We start from the raw sequence: 21,768 nt of genomic DNA, 5'->3' as shown, positions 1-21,768 counted from the left end.
TTACAATAAAATGTGTTTTGTATTTAATTAAAAATGAAAATAATCACATTACCTTAACTATTTAAAATGAAAACGAAAAGTCGCAGGTGTTAATGTCATATTGCAAATGTAAAATGAAGGTACAGGGGACGCACATATTGGATTTGAACTATTTAGAAATAACTGATATTAAGGAACAGCTGATAAGTGCCACAATCAAATGTGAATTACAATTATTATTTAAAGGGTGGTACAATGTCTCTAAAATAATAACACTTACAACTGCACTAGCGTTTAAGTTCAAAATAATTTACTTTCCTTGGTGTCTTGATAGAATAACAACATGTCATACTGTAAAAGGCATTTCTACCGTTTTAGTACAACTATATTTTAGTATGATTTAGTATGTAAACAAAAACATGCAGAAAAAGACTGAAATACTCATAAAACATAACGACAGCTGCTTCTAGATGAGTAAGAGCTATTTACTTAGGCCTACCGTCTGTAATTTATTATTACGTAATTTAGCAAAAACACAGACTTGTCTGATAAAAATTTATTTCGTTTTTAAGGGCTTATGATCACAAATTCACAATTTGAAACCTTTCCATTACACACCTTATTGCGATCTTCTTCCTGTTTAAAAGAAATGACATATGTCTGTGGTTAACGCTGATTGGTCAACTAAGTTGGGAAGACCCCACTTGACGGATCCAGCCAAAGCCGTCAAGAGAAACAGGTTGGTGACAGAAGATGCTGACGACATCACAAGTCTAAGAGAGATAAGCCATGAGCCCACGCACCCCCTTCTCCTCCTCTTGTTTTTCATCACAGACATTTTTGGCATTTCTGGCATTGTTGCGCCGTGTTTTTCAGACTGCTGGGGTGAATTACTACTGAGAATGTGGGCACTGTATAGACTGTAGAAATGTGAGGGCTTTCTCACGGAGAGAGACCCAGACACAAACAAATCTTTCTTAGATGAATATGTACACGTTATGTTCCTCTGTCATTCTCAGTTTAGCATGTTTGACCTGACACGTCTGTGTTTGTATAAGACACGAGAACCAATGTCCTATAGTGTCAATGCCATTAAACATTGATAATTAAACTTTGAATCCTGTTTAATCTGAACATGATTACAAATAACAAAGCATCAGGGATGTTTTGTTGGGAAAAGAAAAGCGAGATTTACCGAGGAAGAGTGCATGGAGCAGCAGGGGCAGGTGCAGGGCCCAGTCCTCTCTCACACTGTGGTCCACAACCATCTCTGTCATGAAGATCACGGCTATGTTACACCTGTGGGCACACGTTCACACATTAATACTTTTTCTACACGTTTTTCTTTAAAAAATGTGTGTATATACAGCCAAGGAAAAAAATGAAGAGATCATTCTAAATTTTCATCTAATCAGCATTTCTAGACGTATTGCAGCCATTCCAGTCCAGTTTCTTTCGAAAACCTCAGAAGTGACACAAAGTCATCCAACAGCAATGGGAAAGACTGACAGCATGACAAGACACATGAAAACTGTGATAAAAATCAAGGTTGTCACATCAAAAAAACTTTTTCTAAAATACATGTACAATTATTACTATATGTCGCTTAAAAGTGACTCTGAACTTGTTTTCTTTGCGGTATTTGAGGTCTGAAAAAACAGAGCATATTTTCTGTTATTTTGACCTATTACTCCAGTTTTCATTTTCTGTAAATAAATGCAAATAGAAAATTTGGGAGAAATATTGTTATTAGTTCACAGAATGAAACAAAAATGATCATTTTACCTAAACACATACCTATAAATAGTAAATTCACTTAGCTGTGTCCTGAAACTATTAATCATCAAATAAACGCCAGATCTGTGAAATTACTAACTGGTACGGACAAACAGCGGCTGGTTTGGATTGATCATACGCAGACAGAATTTGCGTACTACAGAAGGATGTTTATTTCTAGCAAATATCCCTGTTACGCAATTCTGCTCATTTCAATAACTCATGAGTCATGAGTTTGATGTACATCTTCCCGTTCGGCTGTCAGCTTGAGTCTGAGCAGATCTCTTTAACTTGACAGATGGTTTATAAAAATGGCAAACGCGCTGTACCCACCCTCGGATGCATACCTGACAGTCTGTACCTCCCAACCAAAAAATCATTCAGTGTCACGGGGGTGCTGCTAAGAATCACTGTTGCCCTGGTAACGGAACAACAGTTCTTTTTCATGTAAACAAAACAAGTTGTGGATAAAGGCCGAAGCGAACAAACACAAAAGAGATTTATGGGGTTGGGTTAATAAAACCTACCCACTGGAACAAAAGTGAGCCTGTAACGGGTTTGTTCTGTGAGTCCATGTATGTCTGTGTAAATGTTTTTATGCGTGTGTATGCGTATGTATGTTTCAACTGTGTTTTTAGATTCAAGACTTTTCATAAATATTCTGTACGAGTATATTAAAAGCAGAGGAGGTCAACAGTAGGGTAGTACTGGGCGGTACCTGTGAAGGGGTCCTCGTGGGGTGATGGTCTCAGGCAAATAGTCCACCAATGGGGCCCAACAACCTCCGTTTACAGGCATGGGAAGAGGCTGAGGTCTGTTACTCTCCAATACACTGATCAACCAGGCGGCATATGGAGGCAGAGGGTCATCTGTGAGCACAAACAACAACCGATGTAAAAAAATGCATCCAGATTCCAGGTGCACTAAGAGATGTTGACTAGACCACCAGTCTGAATCAGCTATCAATTCTAGAGAGCTTATTCAAAATCTATTCTAATCTATTTTTTCGAAATCATTTCTCATCTCTTAAAAGTAATTGCTGTTACGCGAGTTAATTCATGGCAATCAACCAATCCCTGATCTCGATTAGAGCTGAGCTTGCGTCTGTGTCATTCAGCTGTCATGTCAGACACACCCAACACGCACAGACCCACAAATTCCACTGCGATTCGCTGGCATACACAAACAGTATGTGTGAACACTTGGACAAGCACACATTTTTGTTTACCTCATCTTTTCAATGCAGAATTTCTTACTACAGACACACAGCCCTTTAGTGAACATATTGCAAATAATTGCACCGAATGGAAAGTCACATTTACCGTTATCAGCTGTTAAAGAACAGCCGTGGAACAATGAGTGTAAATGTATCTCCACTCATGTGACAGGTGTGAACCATCTGTTGCTCTGTTCTTGTAATTGTAAGGGGATTATTGAGAATAACCTATAAAGCTTAGAGGTGCAAACAGAGCTGGGTGAAGCCTAATGTCAACTATACTTCATCTGTATAGGTCATGCCTTACTTTTCTCCTCATCGTACGATCCGCCAGAACTGTTGCTATATCGTGACTCCAGACGGTTATGAGCGCGGGCGGCATTACTCAACCTAAGGGAACAAGCGGCATGAGCAGTAATAATTTATAAGCCAAGTTCATTTTTTCCAATATAAGTCTTTTACTTAATGCCATATAAATATAGAATGCTAGGTTCACCTCTCTTCATTTTCTCTGGCCATCTTTGCATCATCAGCCTCCTGGAAGTTCTCCTGCCCAGGCACTACTGTGTTACTGCTGGACGTTGTGCCTTTGAAAACACACGCATACACAAAAAATGACACTTCCTGTAACACTGGTCATTCTATCTCAAATAGGAAACTGAAACATGTCTCACCGGAGGCCACAACGGAGGTCTTGTTACTGGCGACAAAGCGATAGAACGGAGGGTTGTCACAGTGTAGGACCACTGGGTTTACCGGGTCCGTCTGCTGAAGCTCAAAAATAAGTTCCTCCATGGTCTGAATGGTGTTGTTCCGACACAGATATATCACTACTTTCTTAATCTGGAAACAGTAAGTGACACATTTAGACACAATAAAATGACTCAAGCAGAAATAAATATGCGATGGGTTAAACACTGTATGTGTGTTGGCTTACGTATGGCAGAAGTGTGGTGTCGCTGCTGACTCCACACAAGCTTATGAGGAACTGAAGGGTTATTCTAAGGTTGTTGCTCCATTTGTCATTAGACACTAAAGCATTCCAGGTGCTCTCCATCTCAGGACCTGGGACCTCATCTCCATACTGTTAATAAAACATACAAAAACATCTAGGCCATATTTTCCACTTATATAACTTTCTATGCACAACATATATCATGATTGCCTACAGTTAGCAAAAGCAAAGTGTTGAATGGGCATTGAAATATGAATGTTGGCGGTCACATGCTCTGGCATTATATGTTTTATAGCAAGCGTGTCTCTCATTAAAAATGATTGTTATTGCCTCATAAACCGATAAGTATTAATTGAAAGAATGGATGAATTTTAAATGATAAAGGGTTAAAGTTATCTGTACGCCGAGACACTTTTTCACCTTTGCTGTCATAAACATGAGGTTGTTCAGAACCAACGAGGTGGCCTGCAGAGATCCCCAGCCATTTCCCTTCAGTCTGTGTGCGATTCCTATGCTGTCGGATTGCTCGCGGGCCTCCTCCTCCGGTGTGCACGGGCTGGACGTTGGGGGAAGGAGTCCTGTGTCCACCAGCTCTATGTTGTTAAGCCATGGCAGCAGGTAGGTAAGCATGATCTGTCTCCCATTTGGATGAGTGGTGGAGAATCGCTGGCTGATCTCTGTGAGAGAAATTTGGGTGTGTATGTAAATGAGTCTTTTGGCATTGAAAAAGGTTACTCATTTGTTCTTAGTTGGACAACATTTCATCTAGACCTCAAGAGTTCTCCTGAACGTTTTGTGTTGAAGAGCCATAAGACACAACCAAAACAAGCTCAAAAACACCAATTTGGCCTGGATTTGTATGAAGGGGACTTAAGTGGTGATATTTATACAGCATGAAAAGATGTGTCACATGCACATTACCTGAGAAGAGCGGTAAGGTGAGCTCAGGATACATGCAGGCCAGCTGCTGGGAGAGCCGGGAAAGAGAGACGCTATATAACGGTGGTAATGGACCGTGTGTGCCATACAAGATATTTCCTGATTTCTGCCCCACAATTCTCTTTGAGTAAACTGACAATTTGGACTCCAGAACCTGAGTGGCATAAGGAAAAAACAGAACCTTGTGTCAGAATTGTATCTCACAATGTGCACCGCAAGTCCTAAAACGATTTATACTGTATTCAGGCATGGGCCGAATACCGGTTTCAAGGTATGCTAAGGTTTGAAAGAGTCAAGGTTTCAAAACCACTCAAATTTTCGGTGATACCGTTTCTAAGGTATGAGCTGTGTTTACACAAAAATACATAATTAAGTCATGTAATGCAATGTTTGATGTTTAGGCCTAATATATGGGCTATGACAAAAAATACATTTTTTGAAAGAGTATTATAATTTTAAAGCTTTATTTTTACCTGACATATATGTTCTATGAATGTTGGTTAAAAATAAAATGCATTTGTGCCCAGTTGAAAAGTTGTTGTTTGTATACGCAGACATTTGAAAATAACACATTTTACCGTTTACTGTAATTGCAATACCGTGAAACCGTGTCACTTTTGCTAAAGGTTATCATACCGTCAAAATCTCATACCGGCCCATGCCCTATGTATGATCATTGTAGAAATCTCAGAAACAACTTTAACTAAAGAAATATCTTGCCATTAATTTTCAATAATATTAATAGGCCTATATATTTACTAATATAATATACATTTATATAAACTTCATTTATACTGTATATAAATATAAAAACAATTCTCCCATTATGTATTTTGTAGGGTCAGGTACCTGCATGAGCTGCATGGATATCTCATAAATCTCCCTGCTGGTGTCAGACGACTTAAAGAGCACCAGGTTCAAAAGGGTCACAATATCACATGGATAATTCCTGAAATGATGAATTAATTTTAAAACGTATTTCTTAATAAATGTAATAAATCTTTCTCATGTGCTAATGATAATGATAACGTTTTTCTAACCTGCTACCACACACAGTGGCAATAGCTTTGAAGCATCCTGACGCGAGCTGGTATGATCCAGTAAAGCAGCGATCAACAGCCCAGTTAAACAGATTCACCTGATCTGGATTCAGTTCCAGGAGCAAAATGACCACCTCGCAGCCCAGACGATGAACCTGTTGGTGTATATCATGTTTTCAAATTTTATTTGTTCTTCTTTATAATAAACAGCAGACCTTTTCTGCTAGTCATTCTAATTGTAAGCCAACCAGCATTTTTGAATCATCCCAAAAGCAATAAAGTTAATAAATAATAAAAAAGAACGGCATACACAAAAACACACAGTCACAGTCCAATCCTGACAAAAATGCTTGTAGTTTAGTTTTAATAGCAGGTATTAAACCTGATGAAAAGCAGCTATAAAATTTAAACAGGAAGAGTGTTTAATAACATTGTGAAAACAAGGACTGCTTTTAACACAGGAACAGTTCTGGACATTAAAAGAGTGATGACACGCTTACCCGGAGATCATGGCAGGCTAAGATATTGTCCAGCCACTTGTAGAGGTATCCGTCTGTCGAAAGCCCAACGTTATCAAACACAGAGCCACAGCACAACACTGCTGACATAGCCTAAGATGAAACCAACACACAAACACAGCATGACATCAGTGTGTATTCTAACACAAAATACATGAGTACCGAGCTAGTCATGCTTCATATGACTCCTAAAACTATTTCTAGACACATCTTAAATCTCACACATAAAACTCTAACAGCGCTGATCCACTGTGACACACACAGAATAACAACTTGTACAAAAACCAGAGCTTGTGCTACCTGCCAGTTTCATGCCTGTTTGGACAAAGAGGGTCCAGAGAGCTCTGGGAATTTTACACAAGACACTCTACAGTTGATAACCGAGCAGACAGGTACTTTCCAGATTAGATTTCTGAAGTTTCCGATAGACTCAGCAGCGCTAACATATCGTTTTTTTCCTTCCCTGGCATAAGCTAAGAGACATCTGGCAGTGCAGTGAACTGTGATGGCAAACTTCCAACAATTCTCATCTTCTTTAACAAAACATCCCGTGTCCTCTTTAATGTTAAGACTAGACACGTGTATGTCAAGTGTAAGAGAATAAATCATTCCTGGCCTTATGTTAACCCATGCTTGATAATATACCCCAAAATTTGAAAGATTAGGAACAGTGTGTACAGTCCAGACCATTTATTTAAATGATTTTTCAAATCATGGACCGGTTTACTGTACCTTCAGAGCGCAGTACTGGTATCGTGTGATCTGGTGGTTGCGGTCGCTATAGCGATCCAGGGGTGTGAACATGACACTGAATGGTCCGGCCCATTGGCTGAAGAGGATGAAGAGGTGATGTCTCAGACTCTGCTGCGGGAACAGCAAGCGTCTGTTGTGGACTAAAGAGAAAAACAGAGTTTGTCAACAAACGCTATTACATACTTGAAAGAATGAATAAAAAAATGAACGAGTTTCTGTGTGTCCCATTGACCCTTTAAAGAGACGGCATCTTTTTACAACCGTGCCTACCAAGAACCATAGAACAACGGCTGTGTTATTTCAGCTAAATTCCAATACTCTCATTAAGTCAATTTTGCACCAAAGTATTTTTAGGATGCTTAGCGTGATGAAAGAGATGATAACAAAATGTATAAAATTCAAAGGTTTCTTTAAGGAAGTCATTTTTGATCAAAATCTAATAATAACCGAAAAATCTACATAGTGTTTTTTTGCTGTTTTAATGCACAGCGATGGATAACCACTCATACCTGGAACACACTGGATGATGTTGGCCACCATTCCACTAAAATGAGCCCTCATGTCTTTCAAAATGTCCAGCTCTTTTTCATTCTCCGCTTCTAAGAGCATCCGTGTCAGATCCACATACTCCAGGAAGAGGGCTCCCAAAGCCAGAGAATCTCTCTCTAAAGCCCCATTAGTACTGCAGAGAGAAACAAACTGAATAGAGCACGTGGGATTTTCTCTTTCTTGTTCATAGATCAAAGGTCAATGGGTTTTGGGTTCATGTAAAAGAGGATTGGTTTAAAAAGTTAAACCCTGGATTGGCCTACTTGAGGAAATAAAACTGGTCTGAGATCAGAAGGAAAGTTCACCTGTCGCTGATGACCCCTGAGTCAGCCAGAAGCTCAAAGATCCGCAACAGCTGCAGTCGGAGAAGATCCCTTCGCTCCCTCCTCTTCTTATTCTACAGAGAGAGAGAGAGACCACATCACTGCACTACAGATGCAATAATACACACAAATCTTTCAACAATGTGCAATGGGAGTGGTCTCTTACCTCAGGTCTTCTCTCCAGAGCTTCTTTCATAAGAGGATGAAGCTCCTCCACCAGCTCCCTAATAAAAAACATAAAGAAGATAAAAAGTCATATTAATATAGGACTTTTTAAGTTAAAATGTAAGATTTCCTTTATAGCTGATAAACAAGCTTACATAAAGTGTAAAAACCATATTAAGATTTTTAATAAATAAACTGAAAATGTTTTTTATCTATACACGTGTGTATGAAACTGCATTAAATGTATTGTGCTGTAGAACCTCTGCAATATGTTCACGTCAAAGTAACGGCAGATGTCAGACTGGAATGGCAGTCATTCCTGTTATCTCGTCTAACACACACCTCACCTGCTGCTCTTTCACACACCTCGCATTTTACAAACAGACACCGACCTGGGGCACCCAGAGATGAAACGATATGACTTGAGTGCTCTGAAATCGCCCAGTTTTAGAAAATAACCTAGAGCTATGAAAAGTGTCAGACTTTGTTTGGAAATCACAAATGCTGCCAAATGTTGACAGTTGCATGTGGTCTTGGAAAGGAACATTGGAGAGAGCTTTGTGAAGTGCAAGATGAGTCATCCTTATTTTGTCTATTTTTTGGACATTTGGATTGTCTATTTTTTGGACATTTGGATCTCCTATAATGAATTTTGACTGCTTTTTAGCCGGGGTAGTGTGTTTATATAGTGCAGTGCATAGCCTTTATCAAACATTACCTGAAGACAAGGGAATTTGTTCGCCCAAAGCCAAGAACCAGAGACTCAGTGATCTCCAAACTCTCAGATCTCATGAGTGGAACCAGCTGCTTCAGGAGCCAAGCCACTGACGGTGTGCCTATAACCTGATGATACACACAGTCAGTGACACAGACACTTAACTGTCCGAACATTACTGACCATATTCATGAAAACTCTTTTTTCATATGGGGGGGGGGGTTTGGCGTACCTTATTATCGTAGGTGACGCTGCCATCAGGTGTGGTAGCCATGATCTCAGGCGTAGAGGCTCTCAGATGACCTGGACTCATGATGCTGGGTTTGGCAACTCCCAGGCACAGAATCAAATAATTTCTCCACAGCGTCACATATCCATCGGATGGGCCTGGTGTGCTGGCCTTTTTGGCATAAACTGGACTGCTGTGGGGGCAAACCAAAGAAATTTATTTTTTGGCAGACAATTTTATAAAGCTAACTTGGGCCACATCCACACGAAGCCAGAGCTTTCCCTATCCAATCTTTTTTTTCCTTTTCACTGCATCGTCTCAAGAAATATTTGCGTACACACTAAACCGACTCAATGTGTACACGCCAATCAGTATGTGGAGCTGTAATTCTGCCACAGAGATACACTAAAAACGGAGAATAAGATTTGGAGCATGCGCATAAACTTGGGGTGATGACATCATCGTTTTAGAAAATATACGGATCGGCTGTACACACGAAAACGCAAGGCTGGCGTTTTCAGATTTATCCACTCCACTTATCCGGTTTCAAAAAATAGCGGTTTCAGGCTCCCAAAACGCCGGATCCGTGTGGACGAAACGCCGATACGATACAAAATCTTTACGTATACAGCTAATCGCGTCTCCGTGTGGATGGCCTCTTACAATGTCGGCAAATAATACATATTTTTTTAATCAGTTCGTATATTCTCTGGGAATCAAACCCATGACTGGTGGCGCTACTGATAGTCACACACATAGAGCACAGGAATACTCACTTTGGGTCAATAAGGGGCATGAGCAGCTGTAGGCGTGTGAAGGCGTAGGGCCAGGCGTAGCTGAGCGCCGTGGAGCAGTGCTTTGGGAGGTGCTCGGGCCTAAGGAAACTATAGAGACACAGCACCCAGGGGTCCTTCACCGACTGGGCGAATATCCACACGTGAGAGGGGCTCTTTACATCGTAGTGGCTGTTAACCAGGCGGGCGTTCCACTCCACCAGCCACTGCAGGTCCACGTGGTGGCTCAAGGGTAGGGTGGACTGGAAAACACATCTTTTAATATTTACTTACAGAGCTAAACTTAAAATAGCTGTAGGGGTATGACTCAACCACTAACAGAAACATCTACAGGGTTAAAACAGAACACTTACAGATTCAGAATGAGCCACGTGGACAAAACTATCCAACACGCTGGGGGCCAGTTGGTCCATAACTTCAATCATGGGCTTATCGTCATCCTGAGAGGAGAATCACACCACAGTCAAGGCTTGTGTTGAATCTTTGTTCTTTCAATGCACTTATGGATCAAATATTACTAAGTAATGTTTACGTTGAATTGCGTAAGTATAAAATCATTAATGAAAACCTAATGTTAGGTTTTATTGTAACTTGGTTTGATCTTGTTTGTTTTATTCTTACCTCTGCTTGTCCGATGGTTGTAAACAGTAGGCGTATCTCTCGTAGGACGGACACGGCCAGTTTGCGTGTGCTGGTTTGGCAAGAGCACAGCAGCAGCAGAGCCAGACCCTCCACAGCGTGCAGCACCGTTGAGTGAGGACTGCGCTCGGGCGGCTGCCTGGAGCTCCCACTGCTTTGAGATCCCATCTGAGGTGAACAAATATACACAAACCCCATCATCACACACATCCAAATGAAGCGCATGCAAAATGATAACGTTTGTTAAGCAGTCATAATGTCAAGTACCCTTGAACAATTCTCTTATAAATAACATAGTGTTGATACTGTACCTCTGCCGAGCGCTTTCCGGGCTTCTGAATTGCGAGCCTCCACTGCGTGAGGAAATGCAGCAGCAGTTTAACCGAAGAATCCTGCAGGCCCTTCTGTGTGTCCTGCACCTCGCGCAGCAGGAAGTTGGTGTACCCGAACAGAACGTCCTCCCGCCAGTCGGAGAAGTCCAACAGCAGACTCTGCAAGGAATTCTGGGAAATGAGTCTGAGCTCATCATCCATGTGAACCGTCAGCCTGCAGAGCGTGAAAAGAAAAAAAACTATTAACGACAATTACAGCTTCTTTCATGCCCTGAAGAATGTTGAGATTACAGGAAAAACCTGCGCAAGAAGGCATGTTTATGTGTTGGGACGGTTTCCATTTCACTAATCTGTAAATGTTTTTATTGCGAGGTGTGTAAAGTGAAAGGGTGTGGAGGTTCAGGCTGAGATATAAAAATCACAAATACGTTTTCTATACTCTTGCTGTATGTAAACAGTTGTTTCATCCGTGTCTGTCTTCATCACTACTAAGAAACATCTCAGAAAGTTTTTTCTTAATAAAACGAACCAAAAAAATCTCCTGAGCTATGATAAAACCTCAGAGCAATACATTTTTCCACCAGATCTTACCTGGCCAAAAGATCAATGAGCTCAATTTTGGACAAGCCATCTGGCAGGATACGTGGGATGGCTGCAACGCAGGTTCGAAAGAGGTCGATCTTTGGCTTTCTTTCACCCCTAACCCAAGAGAGAGAGAGAGAGAGAGAGAGAGAGAGAGAGAGAGAGAAAACATGAGGAAACAAGAAAACGAGAGACAGAGAATGTTAATCTGTCTGAACAGGGTGTGTGGGCTTTTATGTGACTCGTGAGGTGTCTGGCTGTGAGCTTTTTCTTCATCCACTCACATTACACTGGGACTGAGATCAAATACTGTAATAGGTGGAGACAGGCCAGAAAAGCAGCTTACGTGATCATGTCCTCCGGCTCCTTGTTAAGCATCTGGGCATTGGTGAGCATCATGCAGCGGCCCACCTCTTTATCCAGGTGCCTCAGGATGTTGTCAATAGCTTTCCTGACCTGTGAATAATACAGTGCCATACCTGCGCAGATAGATACAAACTTCCATCTCAACAACGAAAACTCAAATAAGCCACAGATAAAGGCTTTGTTGTCAGTTTAGAGGACTGACCTATAAGTTTGGCCTCTTCCTCAGTTAGAGTTTTGCTGAGGTAGGTTTTTTTCTTCTTCAGGGTGTTTCCAGAAGGTAACGTGGCCCCTGTGTTTGGCATGGGCGGTTCACCATCTTTCTGCTGGAGGTTATCAGCTATGACGAGGAATGCTCTCAGAGCGATGTTCATTCTCTGTACAGACACACACACCGAACAAACCAATATTTTTTAATTCCTCTATAAAGGAAACATTTGAAAGGTGGGGTGCCACAGTGTTTCATGCATTCTGACTTTTTTACACTGTTAAACGTGCTGGCTTCTCATGCTTGACATGGTCAACTTGTCAAAAAACGAGTTGGACGTATGACATAGTATTTCTGCGCTCTATACACTCCCCCAGCGTTCGTACAGGTTTCGGAACGTTTTTTTCGAACAGGAAATTCCCTTACTTCACAACTTTTCTTAGTCCCTTATTGGACAATTCTCCTGGAAAAGCATGCCCACGCGTCAACCCGTGAGAGCGAGATGAAAGAGCACGCCCACGCGTCAACCAGGGAGAGCGGGAGAAGGAGCATGCGCACACGTCAACCAACTGGAGCAAGAGAGAGAGAGCACTACGTTCGTGTGCTCAGCTGTATTTGTTTGTTCACAGCACTTCAGTGATGAATGTTCTATACACGGTGGATATAACGCTGGATTTGGAGATCGATAGATGGAGCGGTCCCAGCGCTAAAAGATGCCGGTCATGAACCGCACAAGGTAAGTGAAACTGAGTCATATGTCTGTGTTTAATAGATTGGTAGAAACTGCGTGTGTTACGTCCGCTTTAACCCAGCGTGTGAATGAGGATGTGTCTGTTTTTGCAGGTTTGCCTTTATTTGTGAGGGTAAAATGGTTGGAAGTATCATCATCTTTGTATAAGCTTTTGAATTTAAAAGGCATTTTTGTTTACCTCTGGGTTTAGACTGAATGCTTTGGTGGATTTTCCAACACTTAGCAGATCGCAAATAATTTCCTTCATTGCAAAATCCAGTCTTTCCTGTAGCCAAGAGATATAGTGAGAATTACAATCAGGCATAAAGAAGTGTAAAACAATTCTTTATTTATTTCTATAGGCAACTGAGCGACTGTCACACCTGTGCAATAAACTGAATAATCTTGACAAAGATGTTGAGGGGCATGTCTCTGGGAACAACACTCCGGGAACCCTTCGGGAACAGTGTTGATATGATTGAGGTGAGGCGGCTGGAGAGAAATGTAAAAACAAAGTTATCATATCAATGTAATCACAACACAATTAGAGTCAACATCATTATCTCTTCTTCATCATCATTACTCATCATTACAGTATTTTAAATGATATAATATAATATTAATGAATTATTTTGGCCTGTACTTTCAATTTTATGTACCTTTGTGTTGCAGTGTTGCTTTCACACTTGATTCGGATCATGTAGACCCACAGCAGCCGATACAGAGATTCAAGTGCCACCCGGGCCATTTTGTGGTCCTTGTTCTGCAGAAAGATTAGCGATGTCACTTCATGTTGTTACAATGAAGCAGGATGGTGCTTGCAAACATCAATAATCGTAAGTATTAAACTTTGATGCATAACTAGTTCTGTAGTGAGCAGTGAACCCATTAGGGCCATTTTCCCATAAGTCAGTATCTCTATTACATAATTCATCAGCTTTTAGACTGCTTGCAGGTGACAAGGACAATATGACGATTGACTTGAGACAGAAAGAAAAAAGCATTCAGATATATTGCAGACTACCACAACAAAACATACTTCAAGTTTACATACTGACCAGCTACAGCATTTCCATTATACATTGGATTAGTTTAGCACAATAATACTGCATGCAAACCACAGCCGTTTAGTCATTTCGTCTGTGTTTACGTGTGTGTTCAAAAGTGTTAAAACCTCCCCCGAGGGGTTCTCTGTCCTACACATCGTGGTCACTCTAATACCCTTAATTTCTCATGCCCTTATTACAAATCTGTCCTACGTTCTACTTCTCACACCCCCACTCAGGTACAGAGGCTGAGGTGCTGAGTACAGAATGTACAATGAGATGATTTCCTGTCCTACAGGCCTCCCCTTCAACCAAACAAAACATTCCACGGATCTGCTAGCCTCCCTCTGCATTTCACACATGTTTATCCTCCATTGGCTTGCAATTGCTGCCACTTTAAATGTCTGTGCACTTGACTGATGGACCGAAACAGAACAATCATGAGAACCTCCAATCACTCAGTGCTTACACAACCCCCTTACACAACGTTGCATGTGATCTTTACGATGAACCACAAGCTTTGTATTCTCAGAGACTCACTTTGAGGTTGGACAAGCAGTTGTTGAGGAAGACGTGCCATCTGTTGAAAAAGATTTGCTTCTGGCTCACGCACAGCAAACAGGTCACCAACGGATACAAAGCCTGTAAAGCAAAAGCGAATCAATATAATGCTTGCCATATCCGGCTCTAAAAAGAATTATGTAATGCAGTGACTAAGCAAAGGGAGCTCTTATGAAAAGCCAATGAGTTTGGCTCATACCACTGTTCAAAGTTGTACAGTAAACAAAACATTTTCTGCTTGATATTAGATTGCTAAATATTGAGTTGGGATGCACAGACACGTAAATTTTGGGCGATAACTGATAATTCTTTAACATTGGAAGCCGATAACCGATATATTGGCCAATATACAGTATCTAAATATTACTTTAAAATTGCCTAAGACTAAAACAAAAGGCAAGAAAAGGACAACTGCTTTTAGTTGAAAACATTCATTGCAGAAAACAAGGTAACCATTAGTTCTCTTTTTCCACCTGAGAACCATGCACCAAGCCTACTTTACACTTGTTAACGATTCTTTAACCGTCAAACTTTTCTGGTATATTTTTTATTCAATAAACAAATTATACTGTAGATGTTCTTCCAGAGCAATTTATCGGCCGATCATTTATCGTGCATGAGTGACCATTTATGACAAACAAACCAAACAACATTATGCACTTTAACATAGACGTACCCAATGGTGCACAAACATTGAGTCTCTGGTTTGGAATGTGTAAGTCCAAAAGTATTGTGATCAGTTATTACCACTTGAAAAAATGATAGTTTCTCAATTTCAAACATCACAGAGTGTAAAAATATGTCAGCTAAGAGCCATTTACAGGCTCCATCTATCGCTCACAAAACACCCAAAACACTGTTAGACTTGCCAGAGAGTGCTTCTTCCTGGACGACAGGTCTAGAGTCGTGTCGTAAAGTGTCTCTACGAAGTTCCTTAAACAGGGCACATTCACCTCATTCTTTACCGTCTGAAGAGAGATGACACATTAAATGTAAAAAAGAGTTGAATGAGAAATGACTTTTAATGTTCAGTAATGTACTGTTGTCATGGTGGCGATCGTACTTACCGCAGCTACAGGGACGAGTATCTCTACGAAGAGTCCAGCTAGAGAATGTTTAATATCTTTGTCTTTCACTTCTAAGAAGTATTGAGCGCACTCCTATAAACATAAAACAACAATAAAGCTTTTCTTTTATCTTTATGGATTGACTGATTCGTTTCCTAAATGAAGCAGAGCATTGTGTACCTGCATAAATTGGAAGGAGGCTTCGAAATCTTCCACTGGATACATCTTAATGCGGAAGAATTTGACCCCCATGATGAGGCTGATGGTGCTCTGGACCACATATGGGCTCTGCTCTTTCTGCCTGAGCTCCTTTAACTCTGAGATAAACTTCTTCCTCACTGCAGGAAACCTGGGGATGATGGGATTCAGATTTATGAAATCCGCAATATAGCGCATGGACTGTTTTGGTGTAACTGCCATCATTTAACTGTTAAAGGGCTCATATATGGTAAGAGTCGTTACATTTCCGTCACACGCTTGCAGTATTCGACCAATCACTACACACTGGTTAACTGGCCAATCATAGCACACCTCGCTTTTCAGAGCGATGAGCTTTGTAAAAAATCAGCGCGTTTCAGAGAGGCGGGGCAAAGAGGAGATACAAACATGCACGGTATGTGGGAAAAAACTGTGTTTTTGAACCTTAAATCGTGTATACACATTGCATTACATCTAAAACAGACAATAATATTCGTTTTAGCTGTTTCATATGACCCCTATATATGACAGTAAGCTGCTGCATGTAGGGTCTACACCAGGGTTGCCAAGTCTGCACGGCAATGCATGACAGCAGCCCAATAACCAATATCATTAGTCCAAATTAGTCCATCAACTAGTCCAAAAATCAGCCCAACATCAAAACTATTTTAAAGCAACTACTGTGTATAATTTATTTGTTAAAAACGCAAAATGTGTAAATCAATAACCTAAATAGGATTAAAGTGCAGGACAAGAAAAAGGCAGATAAATGTTTGCACACTAAAAATAAACCTTAAAAACATGTAATTATAAATCAGCGCAACATTTAAACCAGCCATGTCTTCATCAGGCACAATCTAAAAAAATGCATGTGGCAACAAATTAAGAGGACTCAATTTTACAACCTGGCAACTCTCAAGCCTCAAAAGGCTATGAGGGCTTTAGGACAATCTTTGTGTTTGCTGGTGACTGTGACTGCTAAAAGGAATACTAAAAAAATGTCAAAAAAGTGTTAAAATCCTTACAGGTCACGTGACCTGTCACAGGTCATGAGACCCCAATGAGTTTTGCATCAAATTTAGGAACAAGATATTAATACAGATGCAGTCCCAAACTCATCTCTCACTAAGTTTTACAAAACACCCACCCCTCTCTTGTTTGTGTACTACAGATTTTGGATAATTGAATTCATCTTTCAGCTTTCAATAAGACTAAGTACTTTCACCATGTTTAAATCCATTCTGCAAAGATTCTGTAGAAAATAAGCATGCATGCTGAATTTACAGTTAATGCTTAAAACGCTTTGGCATTAAGATGGATGTTTGCATGTACACATGTGTGTTTGGTAGTGTTTGTGGGTTAGCGCTGACAGATCTTCAGCCCTATATTTAGAAAGGCATGTGGAGGGGGTAAGGGAGCTCTCCTTGACTCTCTCTGCACGACTCTGTTTGTTTTAGGTAAGCTACAAGTTGACTGGCTACTTTCCCACACTGAGTAATAAAGATACCTTGTGTATTTGTACTGTAAATATACACACACACCATTTATCTTAAAGGACATTCCCAACATTATTTCTACTGTCTACAGACACATGTACACACACCGTAACTTGCAATGTTTTAAAACATTTTTTTTACACTATTACATCTGAAAAGAGGCCATTACTTTCAGGCTTTTCATTTTGATAGGGAGCGACTCATCTTGGTGTGAAAGCGATGAGGTTTCCTGTGAACTTGACTAGACGTCTCGTCTATCAAGCTAATGGTCTCCCATTAGTGCCTCATCTAACACTAGACACTGTCACAGGCAGAAAAATACTACCATCATTTTAAGCCCAAAACCAGGTCGCTGGCTTTACCATAAGTCATGGAAGCTAGTGCCACGCGCTCACTGAGAGGTGGGTATTTTGTTGCAAACTTTTATTTGTAACAATCATCTGGGTGCGTCAAAAATGACAAGAATCAAACACAAGTCAAATCTACTGTAATAGTCAAACATTCAGCTTCACATAAATGTTTCTTAAACGTCAAATAGGATCTGATTAGCTGTGCTAAACGCAACATTTTACACACAAATGACTTTGTTGACGCTGTAAATCTTTAGATCTTTACCTGGACTGAGCCACGACACCAACCACCTCTGCATACAGATCAGCCACTATGTGCATGTTGGTAGTATTTGGCCCAAGGTACCTGCAGGGCAGAGCAATATCATTAATAAACCATCCCCGTGGCTTTTCTATATTTATCTATATCTAATGAAACCAAACAACACTTACATTTACGGGTGTTAAAACCCTATTATTTTTACTATTATGAGTAAAAAAATGTGGGCGGATTTATGCAAACAGATGCAGGGTAAATATATAGAAATAACAGGGATGAACTATTACCCCTCTTTGTACTTGAAGTGTTTGAACGCCAGGTTAATGACTTCCTGAATGAGGCCATCCAGAAGAGGGTGGAGAGGAATCTACAAAGACAGAAAGAAAAGAGAGAAACAAAGAGGGATATGTGACGTGAGAGAAAGACATTGTATAACAAAAACAGAATTACCTTAAAAAAACAGACTTAACCCACAAGTATTTGTTATATGCATTGTTAAATGTATTTTGTATGTTATGTAAGTCCAACTATCACCCTTTAATCAGCATGTAGAGGTCTTTATATATTTACATATATGTATACATAAACGTGCAGTTTTGTCGTAGCTCATTCATCACTTACCTGTTTTAAAACCTCAATAAGAACCAGTGAAAATATGAAGTCGATTGCTAAATCCCTCCTTTCCATCAGATAATCTTTCTGTTGTTCATCACTGAGAATAAGAGTAAAGAAAGAGAGATGAGACAAATCAAAAGTCTGTGTTTGATTCTGAAGCAACTCCAACTGCAAACAGTGTATTCACTGACATTGACAAATTTGTCAATGTCAATTTCATCAGAAAAATGTGATTTTACCACACTGTTTTTATTTTTTCACATTCAAAATATTTGGCAAACTCACAACCTTACTTTTGCGGTAATGAGCACTGAATCAAAGGAAGCATTGCTAGTGCATATTTGTTGCCTTTTTGGAGCTAATATCAAATTAAATAAAGGCACAGAATTTTCCAACATTATGAAATTTGGCTTGCTTCAAAATGTCCACAGGAAGAACATCCAGCTGATGATGCAAATCTAATCAAATGGTTGAAAAACAGCCGATCTTCGCACCCATATGGCTACTACTAATATCGGATGAGCTGCTGCAGTCTCATCCACAAGAAGTCTGATTATAGATTATATTAAATGAAAGCAAAGCTTCCTGATGATTGCCATCAATGACACACCGCTATCCGCACCACTAGATTTCACATCAACAAACGCGCACACACACACACACACACACACACGCACACACACACACACACACACACACACACGCACACACGCACACACGCACACACACACACGTGCACAACTGCACAGAAAACCATTAACATGCTTTGGCACTAAAGCAGACTATACAAACACACACTTGTATCAGTGAGACCAGCAATGAATCATTGAGCAATGTGACATTGTTTTGCCCATTAACATACCATAATAGACACCTAATGAATTAGAAATATGTGGCGATGATTTCAAATCTGTTTGGTTGTTACCACAAAACAAATTTGTGCATCAAAGATAAATACAATGTAAACAACTACATACAACACTCACTTCAAGTTTAGCAAATTTACACAATCTGATATAAGCACATATACTGTATGATATAAAATAAAGTTGCTTTCACACTTGGAGCTAAAGAGAATATGATGCAGGTGATGGGAATTCACTTTTTTGACTTCGTGTTTGCGCGTGGGCGGTACTCATGAGACTCGTCTTCTAACCCGTTCTGCCTCTTATACCAGTCAAACAGCGTCCGTAGGATGGAGGGAAGACAGTACTCAGCCAGAGAGCTCATAGTGTTGATCAACTGTGGAAAACATAAAAGATACAAGGTTACATTCATTGTGTTTCTAACAAGATATGAATATGATTCAAAAGATATGATATAAAATTGAAAGAGTAGTATTCAATGACATTAATAGGACTTCATGTCCAGTGTCATCTTGAAAACAATATGGTTACTTTGGAAACTGAACGAATTAAAAAAAAAACATCTTCAGTAGTTAAATAAACACTTAAATGAGATACTGGTTAATAGTATTCAAGGTTCATGTATCCCACTATACTGTATATTATTTTACTATGGGGGAACATTCAAGTCAGAGGGAGGGACGTGGTCTTCTGGGCTGGGCTTAACCAAACAGTGGAATGGGGGTGTCTTGGCATAGACAGCCTGGTATTTCCCCCGCCCACCCAGGTGCTCATGGTTCAGCACACACACGTGTTCACACTGCTTAAGAATGTAACACAGAGGGGTAAAGTCAGGCCAACACAGTGCCAGCTATAAGCTATTTTTAGGCCATGACTGATGATGACAAAAATTAATCTACAAATAGACATGGTCAAGAAAAGTTAGACGGCAAGGGAGCAGATAAGACTTGTTCCTTTTTACATCGCTGTACGGGCTAAGAAAAAGCTAAGAGGTGTGGAGCATATCAGCAACATACATGATAAAATAAATCACAAGATCTCACCTGATCAAACTGCGGGTCTTCTCCTCTCTGTAGAGATTTGCTGAGGGGCTTTTCCTGCAGAACGTGAAAGAGAACTTATGAGGCATAGATCAAAGAATGCAGAACATCATCTGGGAAACGTTTGTATTGCAGGAACTACAGTGAAAGCCATGATGAGATGTCATTTATAAAAAACATCTTAACTAGGACTGGGTCAAAGAACACACACACGCTACGACATGCGCACATTTGCACACTTGTGTGTCTAGGGTCAGATGAAAGGGCACAGACAAGCTGGGATTCTACAAACATCTTGGATATAGATATCTGAGTCCAGAGTTTTTGTGTTTACTTGATACTTAAATCTAAAGATAATCACTTTATAAATAATGATACATTAACTGTTAATCGAATGCAGCTTTTGGTACACTTGCCATTAAGTTTTGTTACATAAACCACAACAGAACAGATCTTTAGTCTATAATGATCAATATAATGCTGATCAATATATTAAAGTCCCCGTGAACCGGAAGTTGCGATCGTTTTTACTTCTGTATTTTGATGCATTTCCGAGTGAAATGGAATATTGACTGATAAAATTAGTGGTCGTGGCTTTCGTCTTTCTATGCGATTTGATTGGATGTACAGTATAAAAACAGCCGTTGTATTTTGAAATGGAGCTGGCAGCAGACTGACAGTTGAAGGGGAGGAGTTATCGGATGCTCCGCCCAAGCCGTCCAACAAAAGTTATCTAATGGCTGGAATACACTACAAGACTTTTAAAATCATAGACATAATACACTTGCAGACTTTTTGAAAGTTTCAGATAGAAACACACTAACTGATCAAATCTGCAGACTGGCACAGACTTTCTGCAACAAGTCCAGACTGAAAATCTGGGCAAAATCTGAGCAAAAGTCTTGTAATGTATTTTAGCCTTTAGATGAATAGTCATTACTTTAATAATTTTTTATTTGACCATCAAACATTCTTTAAAAAAGGGCTTTAGACCAGATTTTTTCTTTGGTTAATGAGCTGCATCATCAAAAATGTTAAAATATAGAAAAATGTAAAGCATTGAGTAAGCAGCGCAAAAGGTCATGGGTTCAACCTTGCTGACCGTAAACAAAGCCACAAATATAAAATCGATTTCTTTGAGTAAAGCACGCACTGACCGGCATGATATGGCGATATAGAAATTCAGGATAGGAATATTATAATGGTTGCACTGAAAGCTTTGACTAATTCCTGTTTGGACCCTGAGCTGCTTGGACTGTCCAGTGTAGACAAAACCCATTCTGACTACTTAAAACCTCACTCCTGCATGATGGAATAACAGTGATACAGAGAGACCGGGCAACCTGAGCTACTGCGGCAAAAACAGACACGATATCTCACAGCTATTAGTGCAGTTTGAAGATATTTATGTCTTAACGTTCAGTTCCTGCCAGCCGAGTCATTAGTTACTCACGTGGCTGTTAGA

General features: G+C 40.1%; 1 protein-coding gene across 15 annotated transcripts in view; it reads right to left on the bottom strand.

The window, feature by feature from the left end:
- Positions 1-21,768, bottom strand: part of fryb (furry homolog b (Drosophila)) — a 53,115-nt gene that overhangs the window by 13,969 nt on the left and 17,378 nt on the right. For 14 of the 15 annotated variants that reach the window (XM_057320349.1, XM_057320341.1, XM_057320338.1 and 11 more), the window contains exons 3-38: positions 20,307-20,360; positions 19,500-19,639; positions 18,404-18,494; positions 18,070-18,149; positions 17,789-17,869; positions 15,660-15,828; positions 15,480-15,572; positions 15,282-15,380; positions 14,392-14,493; positions 13,465-13,568; positions 13,189-13,297; positions 13,005-13,091; positions 12,073-12,244; positions 11,851-11,983; positions 11,514-11,621; positions 10,902-11,136; positions 10,573-10,758; positions 10,305-10,391; positions 9,934-10,193; positions 9,161-9,350; positions 8,932-9,056; positions 8,215-8,272; positions 8,031-8,122; positions 7,686-7,858; positions 7,156-7,316; positions 6,406-6,516; positions 5,906-6,060; positions 5,715-5,814; positions 4,848-5,019; positions 4,347-4,603; positions 3,909-4,055; positions 3,646-3,814; positions 3,468-3,558; positions 3,279-3,361; positions 2,474-2,624; positions 1,175-1,278 (exon numbers count right to left, since the gene is read on the bottom strand). In XM_057320349.1, coding sequence (XP_057176332.1) covers positions 1,175-1,278; positions 2,474-2,624; positions 3,279-3,361; positions 3,468-3,558; positions 3,646-3,814; positions 3,909-4,055; positions 4,347-4,603; positions 4,848-5,019; positions 5,715-5,814; positions 5,906-6,060; positions 6,406-6,516; positions 7,156-7,316; positions 7,686-7,858; positions 8,031-8,122; positions 8,215-8,272; positions 8,932-9,056; positions 9,161-9,350; positions 9,934-10,193; positions 10,305-10,391; positions 10,573-10,758; positions 10,902-11,136; positions 11,514-11,621; positions 11,851-11,983; positions 12,073-12,244; positions 13,005-13,091; positions 13,189-13,297; positions 13,465-13,568; positions 14,392-14,493; positions 15,282-15,380; positions 15,480-15,572; positions 15,660-15,828; positions 17,789-17,869; positions 18,070-18,149; positions 18,404-18,494; positions 19,500-19,639; positions 20,307-20,360 — 4,729 coding nt within the window. The remainder of the gene's footprint in view (positions 1-1,174; positions 1,279-2,473; positions 2,625-3,278; positions 3,362-3,467; positions 3,559-3,645; positions 3,815-3,908; positions 4,056-4,346; positions 4,604-4,847; positions 5,020-5,714; positions 5,815-5,905; positions 6,061-6,405; positions 6,517-7,155; positions 7,317-7,685; positions 7,859-8,030; positions 8,123-8,214; positions 8,273-8,931; positions 9,057-9,160; positions 9,351-9,933; positions 10,194-10,304; positions 10,392-10,572; positions 10,759-10,901; positions 11,137-11,513; positions 11,622-11,850; positions 11,984-12,072; positions 12,245-13,004; positions 13,092-13,188; positions 13,298-13,464; positions 13,569-14,391; positions 14,494-15,281; positions 15,381-15,479; positions 15,573-15,659; positions 15,829-17,788; positions 17,870-18,069; positions 18,150-18,403; positions 18,495-19,499; positions 19,640-20,306; positions 20,361-21,768) is intronic. The other variant, XM_057320339.1, reaches the window with a different exon arrangement.

Source organism: Triplophysa rosa, linkage group LG22 (genome assembly GCF_024868665.1).
Source record: "Triplophysa rosa linkage group LG22, Trosa_1v2, whole genome shotgun sequence".
Taxonomy (NCBI): domain Eukaryota; kingdom Metazoa; phylum Chordata; class Actinopteri; order Cypriniformes; family Nemacheilidae; genus Triplophysa; species Triplophysa rosa.
This window is presented reverse-complemented; position numbering and strand designations above follow the sequence as displayed.